The sequence below is a fragment of the Aphelocoma coerulescens genome, chromosome 21 (genome assembly GCF_041296385.1).
Source record: "Aphelocoma coerulescens isolate FSJ_1873_10779 chromosome 21, UR_Acoe_1.0, whole genome shotgun sequence".
Lineage (NCBI taxonomy): Eukaryota > Metazoa > Chordata > Aves > Passeriformes > Corvidae > Aphelocoma > Aphelocoma coerulescens.
Genome location: NC_091034.1, coordinates 1,166,665 through 1,185,806, shown reverse-complemented (window position 1 = coordinate 1,185,806; position 19,142 = coordinate 1,166,665). Strand labels below are relative to the sequence as shown.

The following is a 19,142-nucleotide window of genomic DNA, read 5'->3' as shown; positions in this document are numbered from 1 at the left end:
GAACTTCTCCAGAACCTCCCAATGTCCTCCAGACCCTCCCAAACATCTCCAGAACCTCCCCAATGTCCTCCAGCACCTCCCAAACACCTCCAGAACCTCCCAAACACCTCCAGACCCTCCCAATGTCCTCCAGAACCTCCCAAACTCCTCCAGAACCTCCCCAAACATCTCCAGAACCTCCCAAACACCTCCAGAACCTCCCAAAGATCTCCAGAACCTCCCCAAAACCTCCAGACCCTCCCAAGAACTTCTGCAAAACCTTCACAAAACTTCTCCAGAACCTCCTGAGAACTTCTCCAGACCCTCCCAATGTCCTCCAGAACCTCCCAAAAACCTTCTCCAGACCCTCCCGGTGTCCTCCAGCCCCTCCCCCACCGCTGTCACCTGCAGGAGGAGGATGAACTGCGGGAACCTCTGGATGGGTTTCACCATCAGCCCGTAGAGCGTGACGCGGTCGGCGCTGGCCATCTGCCGCTTCTGGGAAGGGAGGGGAGGGAGGGAAGGGGGGGGTTTTTTGGGAAAAATTGGGAGAAAAAGGGGGTTTTTGGGAAAAACTTGGAAAGAAGGGGGATTTTGGGAAAAACCGAGAAAGAAGGGGGGTTTTTTGGGAAAAATCGGGAAAAAAAAGGGTTTTTTTTTGGGAAAAGCTGGCAGAGAAGGGGGGTTTTTTGGGGGAAAAGCTGGGAGAAAAGGGGGTTTTTTGGGAAAAGCTGGGAAAGAAAGGGGTTTTTTGGGAAAAACCGGGAGAAAAGGGGTTTTTTTGGGAAAAAACGGGAGAAAACGGGGGGTTTGGGAAAAACCGGGAAAGAAGGGGGGTTTTTTTGGGAAAAGCTGGGAGAAAAAGGGGTTTTTGGAAAAAGCTGGGAGAGAAGGGGGTTTTTTGGGAAAAGCCGGGAGAAAACGGGGGTTTTTGGGAAAAGCTGGGAGAGAAAAGGGGTTTTTATGGGAAAAGGTGGGAAAGAAAGGGGTTTTTTTGGGAAAAACCGGGAGAAAAGGGGGGTTTTTGGGAAAAGCTGGGAGAGAAAAGGGGTTTTTTGGGAAAAACCAGGAAAGAAGGGGTTTTTTGGGAAAAGCTGTGAAACAAAGGGGTTTTTTTGGGAAAAACCGGGAGAAAAGGGGGGTTTTTGGGAAAAGCCAGGAGAAAACGGGGGTTTTTGGGAAAAACCGGGAAAGAAAGGGGTTTTTTGGAAAAGGTGGGAGAGAAAAGGGGTTTTTTGGGAAAAACCAGGAAAGAAGGGGGTTTTTTGGGAAAAAGTGGGAAAGAAGGGGTTTTTTGGGAAAAGCCGGGAAAGAAAGGGGTTTTTTTGGGAAAAGTCGGGAGAAAAGGGTTTTTTTGGGAAAAGCTGGGAAAGAAGGGGGTTTTTGGGAAAAACCGAGAAAGAAAACGGTTTTTTTGGGAAAAGCCAGGAGAAAAGGGGGTTTTTTTGGGAAAAGCCGGGAGAGAAGGGGGGTTTTTTGGGAAAAGGTGGGAAAGAAAAGGGTTTTTTGGGAAAAGGTGGGAGAAAAGGGGGTTTTTTGGGAAAAGCCAGGAGAAAACGGGGGTTTTTGGGAAAAACCGGGAAAGAAGGGGGTTTTTGGGAAAAGCTGGGAAAGAAGGGGGATTTTTGGGCAAAGCTGGGAGAAAAGGAGGATTTTTTGGGGAAAAGCCAGGAAAGAAAAGGGGGGTTTTTTGGGAAAAGCCGGGAGAAAAGGGGGGTTTTGGGAAAAGCCGGGAAAGAAGGGGTTTTTTGGGAAAAGCCAGGAGAAAAGGGGTTTTTTTGGGAAAAAGCTGGGAAAGAAAAGGAGTCTTTTGGGAAAAATCGGGAAAGAAAGGGGTTTTTGGGAAAAGGTGGGAAAGAAAAGGGTTTTTTGGGAAAAGGTAGGAAAGAAGGGGTTTTTTTGGGAAAAGCCGGGAGAAAAGGGGTTTTTTGGAAAAGCCGGGAAAGAAAGGGGTTTTTTGGGAAAAACTGGGAAAGAAGGGGGATTTTGGGAAAAAACGAGAAAGAAGGGGGGTTTTTTGGGAAAAATCGGGAAAAAAAAGGGGTTTTTTTGGGAAAAGCTGGCAGAGAAGGGGGGTTTTTTTGGGGAAAAGCCGGGAAAAAGGAATTTTTTGGGAAAAGCTGGGAGAAAAGGGGGTTTTTTGGGAAAAGATGGGAAAGAAACGGGATTTTTTGGGAAAAGCCGGGAAAGAAGGGGGGTTTTTTTGGGAAAAGTGGGGAAAGAAGGGGGTTTTTTGGGCAAAGCCGGGAGAAAAGGAGGGTTTTTTGGGGAAAAGCCAGGAAAGAAGGGGGGTTTTTTGGGAAAAGGTGGGAAAGAAAGGGGATTTTTGGGAAAAGCCAGGAAACAAAGGGGTTTTTTTGGGAAAAGCTGGGAAAGAAGGGGGGTTTTTTTTGGGAAAAGCTGGGAAAGAAAGGGGTTTTTTGGAAAAACCCGGGAAAGAAAGGGGTTTTTTGGGAAAAGCCGGGAAAAAAAGGGGGGTTTTTGGGAAAAGCCAGGAAAGAAGGGGGTTTTTTGGGAAAAACCGGGAGAAAAGGGGGGTTTTTTGGGAAAACCCGGGAAAGAAAGGGGTTTTTTTGGGAAAAACCGGGAGAAAAGGGGGGTTTTTTGGGAAAAGCTGGGAGAGAAAAGGGGTTTTTTGGGAAAAACCAGGAAAGAAGGGGGTTTTTTGGGAAAAGGTGGGAAAGAAGGGGTTTTTTTTGGGAAAAGCTGTGAAACAAAGGGGTTTTTTGGGAAAAACCGGGAGAAAATGGGGGTTTTTGGGAAAAACCGGGAAAGAAGGGGGTTTTTTGGGAAAAGCCGGGAGAAAAGAGGTTTTTTGGGAAAAGGTGGGAAAGAAAGGGGATTTTTGGGAAAAACCGGGAGAGAAGGGGTTTTTTGGGAAAAGCCGGGAGGAAAGGGGGGTTTTTGGGAAAAGCCGGGAAAGAAGGGGGTTTTTTGGGAAAAGCCGGGAAAAATGAGTTTTTTGGGAAAAGCCGGGAGAAAAGGGGATTTTGGGAAAAGCTCGGAAAGAAGGGATTTTTTGGGAAAAGCTGGGAAAGAAGGCGGTTTTTTTGGGAAAAACCGGGAGAAAAGGGGGTTTTTTTGTGAAAAGTTGGGAAAGAAGGGGAGTTTTTTGGGAAAAGCCAGGAGAAAAGAGGTTTTTTGGGAAAAGGTGGGAAAGAAAGGGGATTTTTGGGAAAAGCCGGGAAAGAAAAGGGGTTTTTTTGGGAAAAGCCGGGAAAGACGGGAGGTTTTTTTGGGAAAAGCCGGGAGAAAAGGAGGGTTTTTTTGGGAAAAGCCGGGAATGAAAAGGGGTTTTTTTGGGAAAAGCGGAGGCGGGCTGGGCCGGGCTGACCTTGAGGAAGTCGAGGAAGGCGGGCTTGGTCAGACAGGCCCTCTTGATGAGCGCCATGGCCGCCGTGAAGTTGTTGACGTAGTCGCTGTAGACGCCCAGCACCATGGACTTGGAGAACTGGGAGAGGGCGGCAGAGCGGGAAGGGCGTGGGGCTTCCCGGGAAAGCCCGGAAGGGCGGGGCCGGCCCCGAAATCGGCCCCGGCGCTCCGACGCTCCTCCCGTCGCTGGGGGGTCCTGGCTGGGATCCCAGGGGGGGTTTGGGGGCGATTCCCGATCCCTGATGGGATCCCAGGGAGCTTTGGGGGCGATTCCCGATCCCTGATGGGATCCCAGGGGGGGTTTGGGGGCGATTCCCGATCCCTGATGGGATCCCAGGGAGCTTTGGGGGCGATTCCCGATCCCTGATGGGATCCCAGAGGAGCTCTGGGGGCGATTCCCGATCCCTGATGGATCCCAAGAGAGCTTTGGGGCGATTCCTGATCCCTGATGGGATCCCAGGGAAGATTTTTTGGCGATTCCCAACCCCCGATGGGATCCCAGGGAAGGCTTTGGGGGCAATTCCCGACCCCTGATGGATCCCAGGGGAGCTTTGGGGGCAATTCCAGACCCCTGACGGGATCCCAGGGAAGGTTTTTTGGCAATTCCCAACCCCTGATGGGATCCCAGGGGAACTTTGGGGGCGATTCCCAATCCCTGATGGGATCCCAGAGGAGCTCTGGGGGCAACTCCTGCTTTTTTATGAGATCCCAAAGGAGGTTTGGAAGTGATTCCCGATCTCTGAGATCCCAGGGGAGCTTTGGTGGGACCCCTGATGGATCCCAGGGAAGGCTTTTTGGCGATTCCCAATCCCTGATGGATCCCAGGGGAGCTTTGGGGGCAATTCCCAATCCCTGATGGGATCCCAGGGGGGTTTGGGGGCGATTCCCGATCCCTGATGGGATCCCAGGGGGGTTTGGAGGCGATTCCCAACCCCTGATGGGATCCCAGAGGAGTTTGGGGGCGATTCCCGATCCCTGATGGGATCCCAGGGGGGTTTGGAGGTGATTCCCGATCCCTGATGGGATCCCAGGGGGGGTTTGGAGGTGATTCCCGATCCCTGATGGGATCCCAGGGGGGTTGGGGGGCGATTCCCGATCCCTGATGGGATCCCAGGGGGGTTTGGAGGTGATTCCCGATCCCTGATGGGATCCCAGGGGGGGTTTGGAGGTGATTCCCGATCCCTGATGGGATCCCAGGGGGGTTTGGGGGCAATTCCCGATCCCTGATGGGATCCCAGGGGGGGTTGGGGGCGATTCCCAGTTTCTGATCCCAGGGAAGCTTTGGGGGCGATTCCCAACCCCTGACAGGATCCCAGGGAAGGTCTTTTGGCGATTCCCGATCCCTGATGGGATCCCAGAGGAACTTTGGGGGCGATTCCCGATCCCTGATGGGATCCCAGAGGAACTTTGGGGGCGATTCCCAACCCCCGATGGGATCCCAGGGAAGCTTCGGGGGCGATTCCCAGTTTCTGATCCCAGGGAAGGCCTTTTGGCGATTCCAGACCCCTGATGGGATCCCAGGGAAGCTTTGGGAGCAATTCCCAACCCCTGATGGGATCCCAGGGAAGGCCTTTTGGCGATTCCCGATCCCTGATGGGATCCCAGAGGAACTTTGGGGGCGATTCCCGATCCCTGATGAGATCCCAGAGGAACTTTGGGGGCGATTCCCAACCCCTGATGGGATCCCAGGGGAGCTCTGGGGGCAACTCCTGCTTTTTTAGGAGATCCCAGAGGACGTTTGGAGGTGATTCCCGATCTCTGAGATCCCAGGGGAGCTTTGGGGGCAATTCCAGACCCCCGATGGGATCCCAGGGAAGGCCTTTTGGCAATTCCCGACCCCTGACAGGATCCCAGGGAAGGCTTTTTGGCGATTCCCAACCCCTGACGGGATCCCAGGGAAGGCCCTTCTGGCGATTCCCAATCCCTCATGGGATCCCAGGGAAGGCTTTGGGGGCGATTCCCGACCCCTGATGGATCCCAGGGGAGCTTTGGGGGCGATTCCCAACCCCTGACAGGATCCCAGGGAAGGCCTTCTGGCGATTCCCAATCCCCGATGGGATCCCAGGGAAGGCTTTGGGGGCAATTCCCGACCCCTGATGGGATCCCAGGGAAGGCTTTTTGGCGATTCCCGATCCCTGATGGATCCCAGGGAAGGCTTTTTGGCGATTCCCAACCCCCGATGGGATCCCAGGGAAGCTTTGGGGGCGATTCCCAGTTTCTGATCCCAGAGGAGCTTTGGGGGCGATTCCAGACCCCTGATGGGATCCCAGGGAAGCTTTGGGGGCAATTCCCAACCCCCGACGGGATCCCAGGGAAGGCCCTTCTGGCGATTCCCAATCCCTGATGCGATCCCAGGGAAGGCTTTTTGGCAATTCCCAACCCCTGATGGGATCCCAGGGAAGGCTTTTTGGCGATTCCCAACCCCCGATGGGATCCCAGGGAAGGCTTTTTGGCGATTCCCAACCCCCGACGGGATCCCAGGGAAGGCCCTTCTGGCGATTCCCGCTTTTCCCGGCTACCGAGGCCACGAAGAGATCGCCGATCTTCTCGGCCGAGTCCCACTCGGCCACGCGGGAGGCGAGGGCGATCTGGAACATGGAGTGGCACTGCAGGATCTCCTTCAGCCGGAAGAACACCAGCCGGCACTTGCGGGCGCTCAGCACCTTGGGCTCCATCTCCAGCAGCGGCTTCCGGTAATCCTGCGGCAACGGGGGGGCGCTGGGAACGCCGGGAGCCGCGCCGGGGCGGCCCCGAGCCCGCTGGAAAGGGGGTCCCACCTGCAGGATGCGCTTCAGGGAATCCACGTAGCTCCGCTCGCTCTGCACGATGGAGCCCAGGATGTGCCGGCGCACCACCTGCCACGGGAGACGGGGATCGGCCGGGATGGCACCGAGCCCGAATCCCGGGATCGGGGAGGGGCAGGCACAGCCGTGATCCCGAATAACGGGATGGGGGAGGGGCAGGCACAGCCATGATCCCAAATCCCAGGATCGGGGAGGGGCAGGCACAGCCGTGATCCCAAATAACGGGATGGGGGAGGGGCAGGCACAGCCGTGATCCCAAATCCCAGGATCGGGGAGGGGCAGGCACAGCCGTGATCCCAAATAATGGGATCGGGGAGGGGCAGGCACAGCCGTGATCCCAAATAACGGGATGGGGGAGAGGCAGGCACAGCCGTGATCCCAAATAACGGGATCGGGGGAAATACAGGCACAGCCGTGATCCCAAATCCCAGGATTGGGGTGGTGCAGACACAGCCGTGATCCCAAATAACGGGATGGGGGAGGGGCAGGCACAGCCGTGATCCCGAATAACGGGATGGGGGAGGGGCAGGCACAGCCGTGATCCCAAATCCAGGGATTGGGGCAAGTGCAGGCACAGCCGTGATCCCAAATAACGGGATGGGGGAGGGGCAGGCACAGCCGTGATCCCGAATAACGGGATGGGGGAGGGGCAGGCACAGCCGTGATCCCAAATCCTGGGATGAGGGGAGGGGCAGGCACAGCCGTGATCCCAAATCCCGGGATCGGGGAGGGGCAGGCACAGCCGTGATCCCAAATCCCGGGATCGGGGAGGGGCAGGCACAGCCGTGATCCCAAATCCCGGGATCGGGGAGGGGCAGGCACAGCTGTGATCCCGAATAACGGGATGGGGGAGGGGCAGGCACAGCCGTGATCCCAAATCCCAGGATGACGGGGTTGCAAGCACAGCCGTGATCCCAAATCCTGGGATGAGGGGAGGGGCAGGCACAGCCGTGATCCCAAATCCCGGGGTGAGGGGAGGGGCAGGCACAGCCATGATCCCAAATAACGGGATGAGAGGAGGGGCAGGCACAGCCGCGATCCCAAATCCAGGGATGAGGGGAGGGGCAGGCACAGCCGTGATCCCAAATCCAGGGATGAGGGGAGGGGCAGGCACAGCCGTGATCCCAAATCCCAGGATCGGGGAGGGGCAGGCACAGCCATGATCCCGAATAACGGGATCGGGGGAAACGCAGGCACAGCCATGATCCCAAATCCAGGGATTGAGGGAAGTGCAGGCACAGCTGTGATCCCAAATCCAGGGATTGGGGCAAGTGCAGGCACAGCCGTGATCCCAAATCCCAGGATCGGGGAGGGGCAGGCACAGCCGTGATCCCGAATAATGGGATCGGGGAGGGGCAGGCACAGCCGTGATCCCAAATCCTGGGATTGGGGGAAGTGCAGGCCCAGCCGTGATCCCAAATCCCGGGATTGGGGAAGTGCAGGCCCAGCCTGTGGGGCTCAGCTGTGACGCCCCAACCCCAAATCCCAGGAAAAGGGAACCAACCCCAGCCCAGCGGAAGCGCTGACTCAGCGGTGCCGTTTTTGCTGACTCGGCCTTTCCCCCGTTGCTCAACCACGGGGCCCGCGGGAAGCTGCGTCCCGATCCCAGATCCCCGGAAAGCCCCGGTAACAAATCCCGGGGGAGCCCTGATCCCAGATCCCCGGAGAGCCCCGGTAACAAATCCCCGGAGAGCCCCAATCCCAGATCCCCGGAGAGCCCTGATCCCAAATCCCCAGAAAGCCCCAATCCCAGACCCCCGGAGAGCCCCGATCCCAAATCCCAGATAAGCCTTGATCCCAGATCCCTAGAGAGCCCCCAATCCGAAATTCCCAGAGAGCCTCAATCCCAAATTCCCGGAGAGTCCCAATCCCAAATTCCCAGAGAGCCTCAATCCCAAATCCCCGGAGAGTCCCAATCCCAAATTCCCGGAGAGCCCCAGTCCCAAATCCCCGGAGAGCCCCGATCCCAGGCCCCTGGAGCGCCCCAGTCCCAGATCCTCTGAGAGCCCCGATCGCAGACCCCCAGAGAGCCCCGGAGAGCCCCGATCCCAAATCCCCGGAGAGCCCCAATCCCAGATCCCTGGAGAACCCCAATCCCAAATCCCCTGAGAGCCCCAATCCCAGACCCCCAGAGAGCCCCGATCCCAAATCCCAGGTAAGCCCCAATCCCACACCCCTGGAGATCCCTGGTCGCAGATCCCCGGAGAGCCCCAATCCCAAACCCTCTGAGATCCCTGGAGAGCCCCGATCCCAAATCACCAGAGAGACTCAGAGAGCCCCGATCCCAGATCCTCTGAGATCCCTGGAGAACCCCGATCCCAAATTGCCGGAGAGACTCAGAGAGCCCCGATCCCAAACCCCCGGAGAGCCCCGATCACAGACCCCCGGAGAGCCCCAATCCCAAATCCCCGGAGAGCCACGGAGAGCCCCGATCCCAAATCCCCAGAGAGCCTCAATCCCAGATCCCTGGAGAGCCCCAGTCCCAAATCCCCTGAGATCCCTGGAGATCCCCGATCCCAAATCGCCGGAGAGACTCAGAGAGCCCTGATCCCAGATCCTCTGAGAGCCCCGATCACAGACCCTCTGAGACCCATGGAGAGCCCTGATCCCAGACCCTCTGAGATCCCCCAAGAGCCCCGATCCCAGACCCTCTGAGATCCCTGGAGAGCCCCGATCCCAGACCCTCTGAGACCCACGGAGAGCCCCGATCCCAGACCCCCGGAGAGCCCCAATCCCAGACCCTCTGAGATCCCATGGAGAGCCCCGATCCCAGACCCCCGGAGAGCCCCGATCCCAAACCCCCGGAGAGCCCCGGAAATCCCCGATCCCAGACCCTCTGAGATCCCTGGAGAGCCCCGATCCCAGACCCCCGGAGAGCCCCGGAAATCTCCGATCCCAGACCCTCTGAGATCCCTGGAGAGCCCTGATCCCAGACCCTCTGAGATCCTCGGAGAGCCCCGATCCCAGACCCTCTGAGATCCCTGGAGAGCCCTGATCCCAGACCCTCTGAGATCCTCGGAGAGCCCCGATCCCAGACCCTCTGAGATCCCTGGAGAGCCCTGATCCCAGACCCTCTGAGATCCTCGGAGAGCCCCGATCCCAGACCCCCGGAAATCCCCGATCCCAAACCCCCGGAGAGCCCCGGAAATCCCCGATCCCAAACCCCCGGAGAGCCCCGGAAATCCCCGATCCCAAACCCCCGGAAATCCCCGATCGGCGCCGGACCCCGCACCTGCTGCGGGCTCAGCCCGTCGGGCATGGGGCCCAGCTCGGGCGGGGGGTGCTTGGCGTCGGATACGGTGACCTCCAGGAATCCGGTGTCCTCGTCCTCCGAGTCCCCTGCGGGCACAGCAGCAGCCGCTGCCACGCGGAGCCGCGCCGGGGCCACCGGGAACGGCTCTGCCTCCGGAGCGGCAACGGAGGCGCGTCCCGGTGCTCCCGGTGCTCCTGGTGTTCCCAGTGCTGCCGGTGCTCCCAGTGCAGCTGGTGCTGCCGGTGCTCCCGGTGTTACCCGGTGCTCCCGCTGCTCCCGGTGCTGCCGGTGCTCCCGGTATCCCGAGTGCCTCCGGAGCCACCAGCATGAGTCCGGTGGGATTGGGGACGGCAGGGAGGGGACAGGGAGAGGACAGGGAGGGTCCCCATCCCAAAAATCCGCCCGGGATGTGGGAACAGCGCCTCAGCCTCACTCCAAGCCAGCGGGAAACGGGAAAAGGAGCCGGGAGCGGAGGAGAAGTGGGAAGCGCCTGAGTGGGGACCAGGCCGGCGCCGCAGGGAGGGGACAGGGAGGGGACAGGGAGGGGACAGGGAGAGGACAGGGAGGGTCCCCATCCCAAAATCCACCCGGGATGTGGGAACAGCGCCTCGGCCTCGCTCCAAGCCAGCGGGAAACGGGAAAAGGAGCCGGGAAAAGGAGCCGGGAGCGGAGGAGAAGTGGGAAGCGCCAGAGTGGGGACCAGGCCGGCACCGCAGGGAGGGGACAGGGAGGGGACAGGGAGGGGACAGGGAGGGGACAGGAAGGGGACAGGAAGGGTCCCCATCCCAAAAATCCGCCTGGGATGTGGGAACAGCGCCCCGGCCTCGCTCCAAGCCAGCCGGAAACGGGAAAAGGAGCCGGGAGCAGGGGAAAAGTGGGAAGTGCTGGATCAGGGATGGGGCCAGCACCACACAGAGGGGACAGGGAGGGTCCCCATCCCAAAATCCGCCCGGGATGTGGGAACAGCGCCTCGGCCTCGCTCCAAGCCAGCCGGGAAGTGAGTCCCGGGAAGCGCCGGGAAGCGCAGCTCAGCCGCGATCCCACAAATCCCGGGGTGAGGGATGTGCAGGCACAGCGCGCGGGGTTCAGCCGCCGTCCCCCAATCCCAAATGCTGGGATTTGGGAAGAGGAGCCGGGAGCAGAGGAAAAGTGGGAAGCGCCAGAGTGGGGACCAGGCCAGCGCCGCAGGGAGGGGACAGGGAGGGGACAGGGAGGGTCCCCATCCCAAAATCCACCCGGGATGTGGGAACAGCGCCTCGGCCTCGCTCCAAGCCAGCGGGAAACGGGAAAAGGAGCTGGGAAAAGGAGCCGGGAGCGGAGGAGAAGTGGGAAGCGCCTGAGTGGGGACCAGGCCGGCACCGCAGGGAGGGGACAGGGAGGGGACAGGGAGGGGACAGGGAGGGTTCCCATCCCAAAAATCCGCCCGGGATGTGGGAACAGCGCCCCGGCCTCGCTCCAAGCCAGCGGGAAACGGGAAAAGGAGCCGGGAGCGGAGGAGAAGCGGGAAGCGGCGGAGCGCGGAGCCCTTACCCGAGGCCGAAGCAGCCGAGGAGGAGGAGGGCGAGCGAGGCAGGGCCGGGTCGGGCCGGGAGCGCGGCCGCCGGCTCCACATGGCCCCGGCCCCATCCCGGGCTGCCCAGAGCCGGGAGCGGAGGGCGGGAAGGGAGGGAAGGAAGGGAAGGAAGGGAAGGGCTGCGGGGAGGGCGCTGCCAGCTCCGGGACCTTTTCCTTCCCCAATTTGGGCCGGGCTCGCCGCCGCCCGCGGCTCCTTCTCGCCGTGCCGGGATCCCCGCGCCCCAAAGCCATGCGGGAGCGCCGGGACACGCGCGGCGGATCCCTCGGGAAGCTCCGGGCGCGGGGCGGCCCAGCGGGATCGTACCTCCCCTCCGGAGCTCCGGGGAAAGCCGGGAGCCGCGGCGGGAGCGCGGCGGCTTCTCCGCCTCGGCCGCCCTCCTCCTGCGCTCCCCGTCCTCTGCGGGACAGGGAAAGCCCCGGGATTTGGGAATTCAGGGGAAAATCCCCAGGGAGAAACCCAAGCACACCCAGGGGGTAGTCGCTGGTTTATCCCAAAAAATGCTCGGAGCAAGGAGAGAGTTCCCAGAGAGTGGGAACAGCCACAGGGAAGCTGAAAACGCCGGGAATAATCCGGGAAAAAACGGGAGGAGGTGAGCGGGATGAGGATTCCCTGGAATCCGCCCTCTCCAGGGGCTCTGGGTGGGGCTTCCCGCTCACCTGGGGCCTCCCTGCGCTCCTCATTCCCTGCAGGACAGGGAACCCCCCGGGATTGGGAATTCAGGGAAAAAAATCCTGAAGGAAAAACCCAAGGACACCGCGGTGCTGCTGGGGGCAGCCGCTGCTTTATCCCACAAGGATAAAAGGAGCGAGCTGGGAGCGGGAACGGCACCGGGAAAGCTGAAAAGGCCGGGAATAATCCGGGAAAAAACGGGAGGAGGTGAGCGGGATGAGGATTCCCTGGAATCCGCCCTCTCCAGGGGCTCCGGCTGGGGCTTCCCGCTCACCTGGGTTCTCCCGGCGCTGCAGGAACGTCACCTTCCTCATCACCGCCATCCGCGTCTTCTCCAGCCCGTCCTTGGTGCCGCTCCGCGCCGCCCGCATCAGCTGCGACATCTGGGAACGGGATCCGGGATCAGGGATCCGGGATCAGGGATCGGGGATCGGGAATCAGGGATCGGGGATCCAGGATCGGGGATCAGGGATCCGGGATTGGGAATCAGGGATCGGGGATCAGGGATCGGGGATTGGGGATCAGGGATCCAGGATCAGGGATCAGAGATCGGGGATCAGGGATCCAGGATCGGGGATTGGGGATTGGGAATCAGGGATCGGGGATCAAGGATCGGGGATTGGGGATCAGGGATCCAAGATCGGGGATTGGGAATCAGGGATCGGGGATCAGGGATCGGGGATTGGGGATCAGGGATCCAGGATCAGGGATCGGGGATTGGGGATCAGGGATCCAGGATCAGGGATCGGGGATTGGGAATCAGGGATCGGGGATTAGGGATTGGGGATTGGGAATCAGGGATCGAGGATCAGGGATCGGGGATTGGGAATCAGGGATCGGGGATCAGGGATCGGGGATTGGGGATCAGGGATCCAGGATCGGGGATCAGAGATCAGGGATCGGGGATCCAGGATCAGGGATTTGGGATTGGGGATTGGGGATCAGGGATCCAAGATCGGAGATCAGAGATCGGGGATTGGGGATCAGGGATCCAGGATCAGGCATTGCAGGGATCCAGGATCAGGGATCGCAGAGATCGCAGGAATCAGGGATCAGGGATCAGGGATCGGGGATTGGGGATCTGAGATCAGGGATCAGGAATCAGGGATCAGGGATTGGGGATCAGGGATCGGGGATTGGGGATCGGGGATCGCAGGGATCGCAGGGATCAGGGATCAGGGATCGCAGGGATCGCAAGGATCGGGGATTGGGGATCCGGGATCCAGGATCAGGGCTCGGGGATCAGGGATTGGGGATGAGGGATCCAGGATCATGGATCGGGGATCAGGGATCGGGGATCAGGGATCGCAGGGATCAGGGATTGGGAAGCTCAGGGCAGCCCCGGGATCGCCGGCCGGATCCGGCTCCGCCTCGGGAACATCCGTGGAGCGCCGTTCCCTGTTTTCCCCCACAGGCGGGAGCAGCAGGCACAGGCGGGGCACCCCGGGATCCCGGCAGGATCGATCCCAGCAGGATCCCAGCAGGATCCCAGCAGGATCCCTCCCGGATCCCTCCCGGATCCGAGGACTGGCAAGCGGCCGAAGCGGGATCGTGCAGCAGAGCCGAGCGCAGCCCGGGAAGGGAGCGGGAGCGGAGCCGTCCCTTCCCTGGGCCGGGATTGGATGCGTGGGAGAGGAAGGGAGGGGGATGGGCCTTTCACTGCCCAAATCCCAGCGGTTCACCCCAAATCCCAGCGGTTTATCCCAAATCCCAGCGGTTCACCCCAAATCCCAGCGGTTTATCCCAAATCCCAGCGGTTCACCCCAAATCCCAGCGGTTTATCCCAAATTCCAGCGGTTTATCCTAAATCCCAGCATTTGACTCCAAATCCCAGCGTTTGACTCCAAATCCCAGTGTTTCACCCCAAATCCCAGCGTTTTATTCCAAATCCCAGTTTTTTATCCTAAATCCCAGTGTTTGACTCCAAATCCCACTGTTTTATCCTAAATCCCAGCATTTCACAGCCAAATCCCAGCGTTTTACCCCAAATCCCACTGTTTTATCCTCAGTCCCACTGTTTCACCCCAAATCCCAGCGTTTCACTGCCCAAATCCCAGCGTTTCACTCCAAATCCCACTGTTTTATCCCAAATCCCAGCGTTTCATCCTAAATCCCCCCGTTTCATCCCAAATCCCGCTGTTTTACCCCAAATCCCAGTGCTTAATCCCAAATCCCAGTGTTTCACTCCAAATCCCCGTTTCATCCCAAATCCCACTGTTTTACCCCAAATCCCAGCCTTTTGCCCCAAATCCCAGTGTTTCACCCCAATCCCAGCGTTTCCCTCCAAATCCCAGAATTTCATCCTAAATCCCAGCGTTTCACTCCAAATCCCACTGTTTTACCCCAAATCCCAGTGCTTCACCCCAAATCCCAGCGTTTCACCCCAAATCCCAGCGTTTCACCCCAAATCCCAGCCCCTGGAGTTCCAGCTGGGACGGCGCAGGGCGGGAAAGGCTCCGCACTAAGATCCCACAACTCCCAAAATTCCCCTTCCCTTCCCCTTCCTTCCTCCTCCTCTCCTCCCGTACCAGCCCCTCCTGGGATCCCTCTCTCCCGGCGTGCTCCGAACTCCCTTCCCAAGAAAAGCCCGGAATTCCGACGGCCGGGCCGGTGTTCTTCGGGAGCGGGGCACGGAACGGGACGAGCTCAGCCCGGACGGGATCCCACGAGGGGGTTTTCCCCCCCGTCCCCGCCCCCGCCGCACCGGGAATTCTGGGAAGAGCGGGATGCGGGGCGGGAGGTACCTTCCAGTCGCATTTGTGCTTCAGCTCGTGCATCTCCTTCCCCCCAACTCTGAGCGCCAGGAGGTCCCGCTTAGTCCTGGCGCATTTCTGCCGGAGCTTACGGAGGTCCGGAGAGAGCTGAGCCCGCAGCAAAGCAGCAGCAGCAGGAGCAGCAGCAGGAGGAGCAGGAGGAGCAGGAGCAGCAGGAGGAGCAGGAGCAGGAGGAGCAGGAGGAGCAGCAGGATCAGGAGGAGCAGGAGCAGCAGCAGGAGCAGGAGGAGGAGGAGCAGGAGGAGCAGCAGGATCAGGAGAAGCAGGAGCAGCAGGAGCAGCAGGAGCAGCAGCAGCAGGAGGAGCAGGATCAAGAGGAGCAGCAGCAGCAGGAGGAGCAGGAGCAGCAGGAGGAGCAGGAGGAGCAGCAGGATCAGGAGGAGCAGGAGCAGCAGGAGGAGCAGGAGGAGCAGCAGGAGCAGAAGGAGCAGGAGCAGCAGGAGCAGCAGGATCACGAGGAGCAGGAGCAGCAGCAGCAGGAGGAGCAGGAGGAGCAGGAGCAGGAGGAGCAGGAGGAGCAGCAGGAGCAGCAGAAGGAGCAGGATCAGGAGGAGCAGCAGCAGGATCGGGAGCAGCAGCAGGATCAGGAGCAGGAGCAGCAGGATCAGGATCAGGAGAAGCAGCAGGAGCAGCAGGATCAGGAGCAGGAGCAGGATCAGCAGGATCAGGAGCAGGAGCAGCAGCAGGAGGAGCAGGAGCAGCAGGAGCAGCAGCAGGATCAGGAGCAGGATCAGGATCAGGAGCAGGATCAGGAACAGGAGCAGGATCAGGAGCAGCAGCAGCAGCAGCAGGATCAGGAGCAGGATCAGGAGCAGGATCAGGAGCAGCAGCAGCAGCAGCAGGATCAGGAGGAGCAGCAGCAGGATCAGGATCAGGATCAGCAGGATCAGGATCAGGAGAAGCAGCAGGAGCAGCAGAATCAGGAGCAGGAACAGGAGCAGGAGCAGGATCAGGAGCAGGATCAGGAGCAGGATCAGGATTAGCAGCAGGATCAGCAGCAGGAGCAGCAGCAGGAGCAGCAGAATCAGGAGCAGGACCAGGATCAGGAGCAGGAGCAGCAGGAGCAGGATCAGCAGCAGCAGCAGGAGCAGGAGCAGCAGCAGCAGGAGCAGGATCAGGATCAGGAGCAGCAGCAGGAGCAGCAGAATCAGGAGCAGGACCAGGATCAGGAGCAGGAGCAGCAGGAGCAGGATCAGGAGCAGCAGCAGCAGCAGGAGCAGCAGCAGCAGCAGCAGGAGCAGGATCAGGATCAGGAGCAGGAGCAGCAGCAGGATCAGAGCAGGAGGAAGAGCGGAGATCCGGCAGCGGCAACACAAACACAGCACACATCACCCGGAGCGCGGCGCATCCCGATCCCGGCCGGCACGGAGCGGGCATGGAGCGGGCATGGAGCAGGGATGGAGTGGGCATGGAGCAGGGATGGAGCGGGGATGGAGCGGGAGCGGGGATGGAGCGGGGATGGAGCGGGGATGGAGCGGGCATGGAGTGGGCATGGAGTGGGCATGGAGCGGGCATGGAGTGGGGATGGAGCGGGCATGGAGCAGGGAATGGAGCGGGGATGGAGCGGGGATGGAGCGGGGATGGAGCAGGAGCAGGGATGGAGTGGGGACGGAGTGGGCATGGAGCGGGGATGGAGCAGGAGCAGGGATGGAGCGGGGATGGAGCGGGAGCAGGGATGGAGCGGGGATGGAGCAGGGGATGGAGCAGGGGATGGAGCAGGGATGGAGCGGGGATGGAGCGGGAATGGAGCGGGGATGGAGCGGGGATGGAGCAGGGGATGGAGCAGGGAATGGAGCAGGGGATGGAGCGGGGATGGAGCAGGGATGGAGCAGGGATGGAGCAGGGATGGAGCGGGAATGGAGCGGGGATGGAGCGGGGACGGAGCGGGCATGGAGCGGGGATGGAGTAGGGGATGGAGCGGGAGCAGGGATGGAGCGGGGATGGAGCGGGGATGGAGCGGGGATGGAGCGGGGATGGAGCGGGAGCAGGGATGGAGCGGGGATGGAGCGGGGATGGAGCAGGGATGGAGCGGGGATGGAGCAGGGGATGGAGCGGGAGCAGGGATGGAGCGGGGATGGAGCGGGGATGGAGCAGGGGATGGAGCGGGGATGGAGCAGGGGATGGAGCGGGAGCAGGGATGGAGCGGGGATGGAGCGGGGATGGAGCGGGGATGGAGCGGGGATGGAGCGGGGACGGAGCGGGCATGGAGCGGGGATGGAGTGGGGATGGAGCAGGGATGGAGTGGGGATGGAGCGGGGATGGAGCGGGGACGGAGCGGGGCTGGAGCAGGGGATGGAGTGGGGATGGAGCGGGGATGGAGCGGGGATGGAGCAGGAATGGAGCAGGGAATGGAGCGGGGATGGAGCGGGGATGGAGTGGGGATGGAGCGGGGATGGAGCGGGGATGGAGCGGGAATGGAGCGGAGATGGAGAGGGGATGGAGCGGGAATGGAGCGGGAATGGAGCGGGGATGGAGCGGGGATGGAGCAGGGATGGAGCGGGAATGGAGCAGGGATGGAGCAGGGATGGAGCGGGGATGGAGCGGGGATGGAGTGGGGATGGAGCGGGAATGGGAGCGGGGATGGAGCGGGGATGGAGCGGGGATGGAGCAGGAGCGAGGATGGAGCAGGGAATGCAGCAGGAGCAGGGAATGCAGCAGGAGCAGGGAGAGGCTCAAAGATGGGAGAAATCATCCCGAAATTCCAGCCGGGATGCAGCAGGGAAAGGCTCAAACCCAGGAGGAATCGCCCCGGAGCGGCACAGCCCGGAATCCCGGCCAGGATGGAGCGGGGACGGGCAGGGAGAGGCTCGAAACAGGGGGAATCATCCCGAAATTCCGGCTGGGATGGAGCGGGAATGCAGCGGGAGCAGGGAAAGGCAGGGAGAGGCTCCAGGGGGAGGAAATCCCCAGGGAAGGAGGGAAGGAGGAAGGAAATTCCAGGGAAAACGCAGCAGCTGCAGCAGGTGCTCCGGTGCCTCCAGAGCGGCAAATCCCGGGAAAAGCCGGGATGAGGATTCCAAAGGGAGGGATACCTTGGGCTGCAGGGATGGGGATTCCCGGGGGGGCATGGGGGTTCCAAGGGGGGGATGAAGATTCCCAAAAGAATGGATACCTTGGAATGGAGGGATGAGAATTCCAAAGGAGGGATGAGAATTCCCAGAGGTTGGATACCTTGGAATGGAGGGGTGGGGATTTCCGGGACGGGTGCGGATTCCAAAGGAGGGATGGGGCTGGAGGGAGGGATGAGAATTCCAAAGGATGGGAGGAGGATGAGGGAGTCCAAGGCAGGGATACCTTGGGCTGGAAGGATGGGGATTCCAAAGGAGGGATGAGAATTCCCGGGATGGATACCTTGGGCTGGAGGGATGGATGGAGGGATGGATGGATGGATGGATGGATGGATGGATGGATGGATGGATGGATGGATGGACGGACACAGGGATGGATGGATGGATGGATGGATGGATGGATGGATGGATGGAGGGAGGGAGGGATGGATGGATGGATGGAGGGATGGATGGACGGACACAGGGATGGATGGATGGATGGATGGATGGATGGATGGATGGAGGGAGGGAGGGATGGATGGATGGATGGAGGGATGGATGGATGGATGGATGGATGGATGGAGGGAGGGAGGGATGGATGGAGGGATGGATGGATGGATGGATGGAGGGAGGGATGGATGGATGGATGGATGGATGGATGGATGGATGGATGGATGGATGGATGGACGGACACAGGGATGGATGGATGGATGGATGGAGGGAGGGAGGGATGGATGGATGGATGGAGGGATGGATGGATGGATGGACGGACACAGGGATGGAGGGATGGATGGATGGATGGAGGGATGGAGAGAGGGATGGATGGATGGATGGATGGATGGACACAGGGATGGATGGAGCCATGGATGGATGGATGGATGGACAGACAGAAGGACGGAAGGACGGAAGGATGGAAGGAAGGACGGATAACCATTCCCAGACGGATACCTTGGGCTGGAAGGCCGCGCGCTGCTTGGCCGGCTCCGCTTCCCGCCGGGATTCCTCTCCGGACTCTCCGTCGCTGTAGCTCTCGAAGTCGCTGGAGCTCCAGCCCAGCTCCGGCTCCGGCTCCGGCTGCGCTCCGTCCCCGCGGATCGGCCCCGGCCCTGCGGCACAGCCCCAAATCATCCCGTGGCTCCCGGTGCTCCATCCCGGCTCATCCCGGTGCTCCCATCCCAGCTCATCCCGTGGCTCCCGGTGCTCCATCCCAGCTCATCCCACTGCTCCCAGTGCTCCATCCCAGCTCATCCTGTGGCTCCCAGCGCTCCCATCCCAGCTCATCCCGCTGCTCCCAGTGCTCCCATCCCGGCTCATCCGCTGCTCCCATCCCGGCTCATCCCGCTGCTCCTGACCCTCCCATCCCAGCTCATCCCAGCGCTCCCATCCCAGCTCATCCCGTGGCTCCCAGTGCTCCCATCCCAGCTCATCCCACTGCTCCCGCTGCTCCCATCCCGGCTCATCCCACTGCTCCCGCTGCTCCCATCGCGGCTCATCCCAGTGCTCCCAGTGCTCCCATCCCGGCTCATCCCGCTGCTCCCATCCCGGCTCATCCCAGTGCTCCCATCCCAGCTCATCCCACTGCTCCCAGTGCTCCCATCCCGGCTCGACGTGCACAGGACGGAGCCGGGAGCGCTCCGGGATGGACGGAACTGGGGGGGGGCTCATCTT

At 60.7% G+C, this 19,142-nt stretch overlaps 2 protein-coding genes across 3 annotated transcripts in view; one reads left to right on the top strand and one right to left on the bottom strand.

The window, feature by feature from the left end:
- LOC138121562 (putative protein FAM47C) overlaps positions 1–380 on the top strand; it is a gene marked incomplete at its 3' end in the record, with an annotated part of 1,278 nt that extends 898 nt beyond the window's left edge. The window contains exon 1 of the mRNA XM_069035209.1: positions 1–380. This exon is cut by the window's left edge and continues 898 nt beyond it. Within this exon, the coding sequence (XP_068891310.1) occupies positions 1–380 (380 nt within the window).
- ARHGEF10L (Rho guanine nucleotide exchange factor 10 like) overlaps positions 1–19,142 on the bottom strand; it is a 63,357-nt gene that overhangs the window by 29,045 nt on the left and 15,170 nt on the right. The window contains exons 7-14 of one of the 2 annotated variants that reach the window (XM_069034705.1): positions 18,423–18,580; positions 14,398–14,514; positions 11,928–12,036; positions 9,388–9,494; positions 6,129–6,206; positions 5,871–6,050; positions 3,314–3,430; positions 385–477 (exon numbers count right to left, since the gene is read on the bottom strand). In XM_069034705.1, the coding sequence (XP_068890806.1) occupies positions 385–477; positions 3,314–3,430; positions 5,871–6,050; positions 6,129–6,206; positions 9,388–9,494; positions 11,928–12,036; positions 14,398–14,514; positions 18,423–18,580 (959 nt within the window). The remainder of the gene's footprint in view (positions 1–384; positions 478–3,313; positions 3,431–5,870; positions 6,051–6,128; positions 6,207–9,387; positions 9,495–11,927; positions 12,037–14,397; positions 14,515–18,422; positions 18,581–19,142) is intronic. The other variant, XM_069034703.1, reaches the window with a different exon arrangement.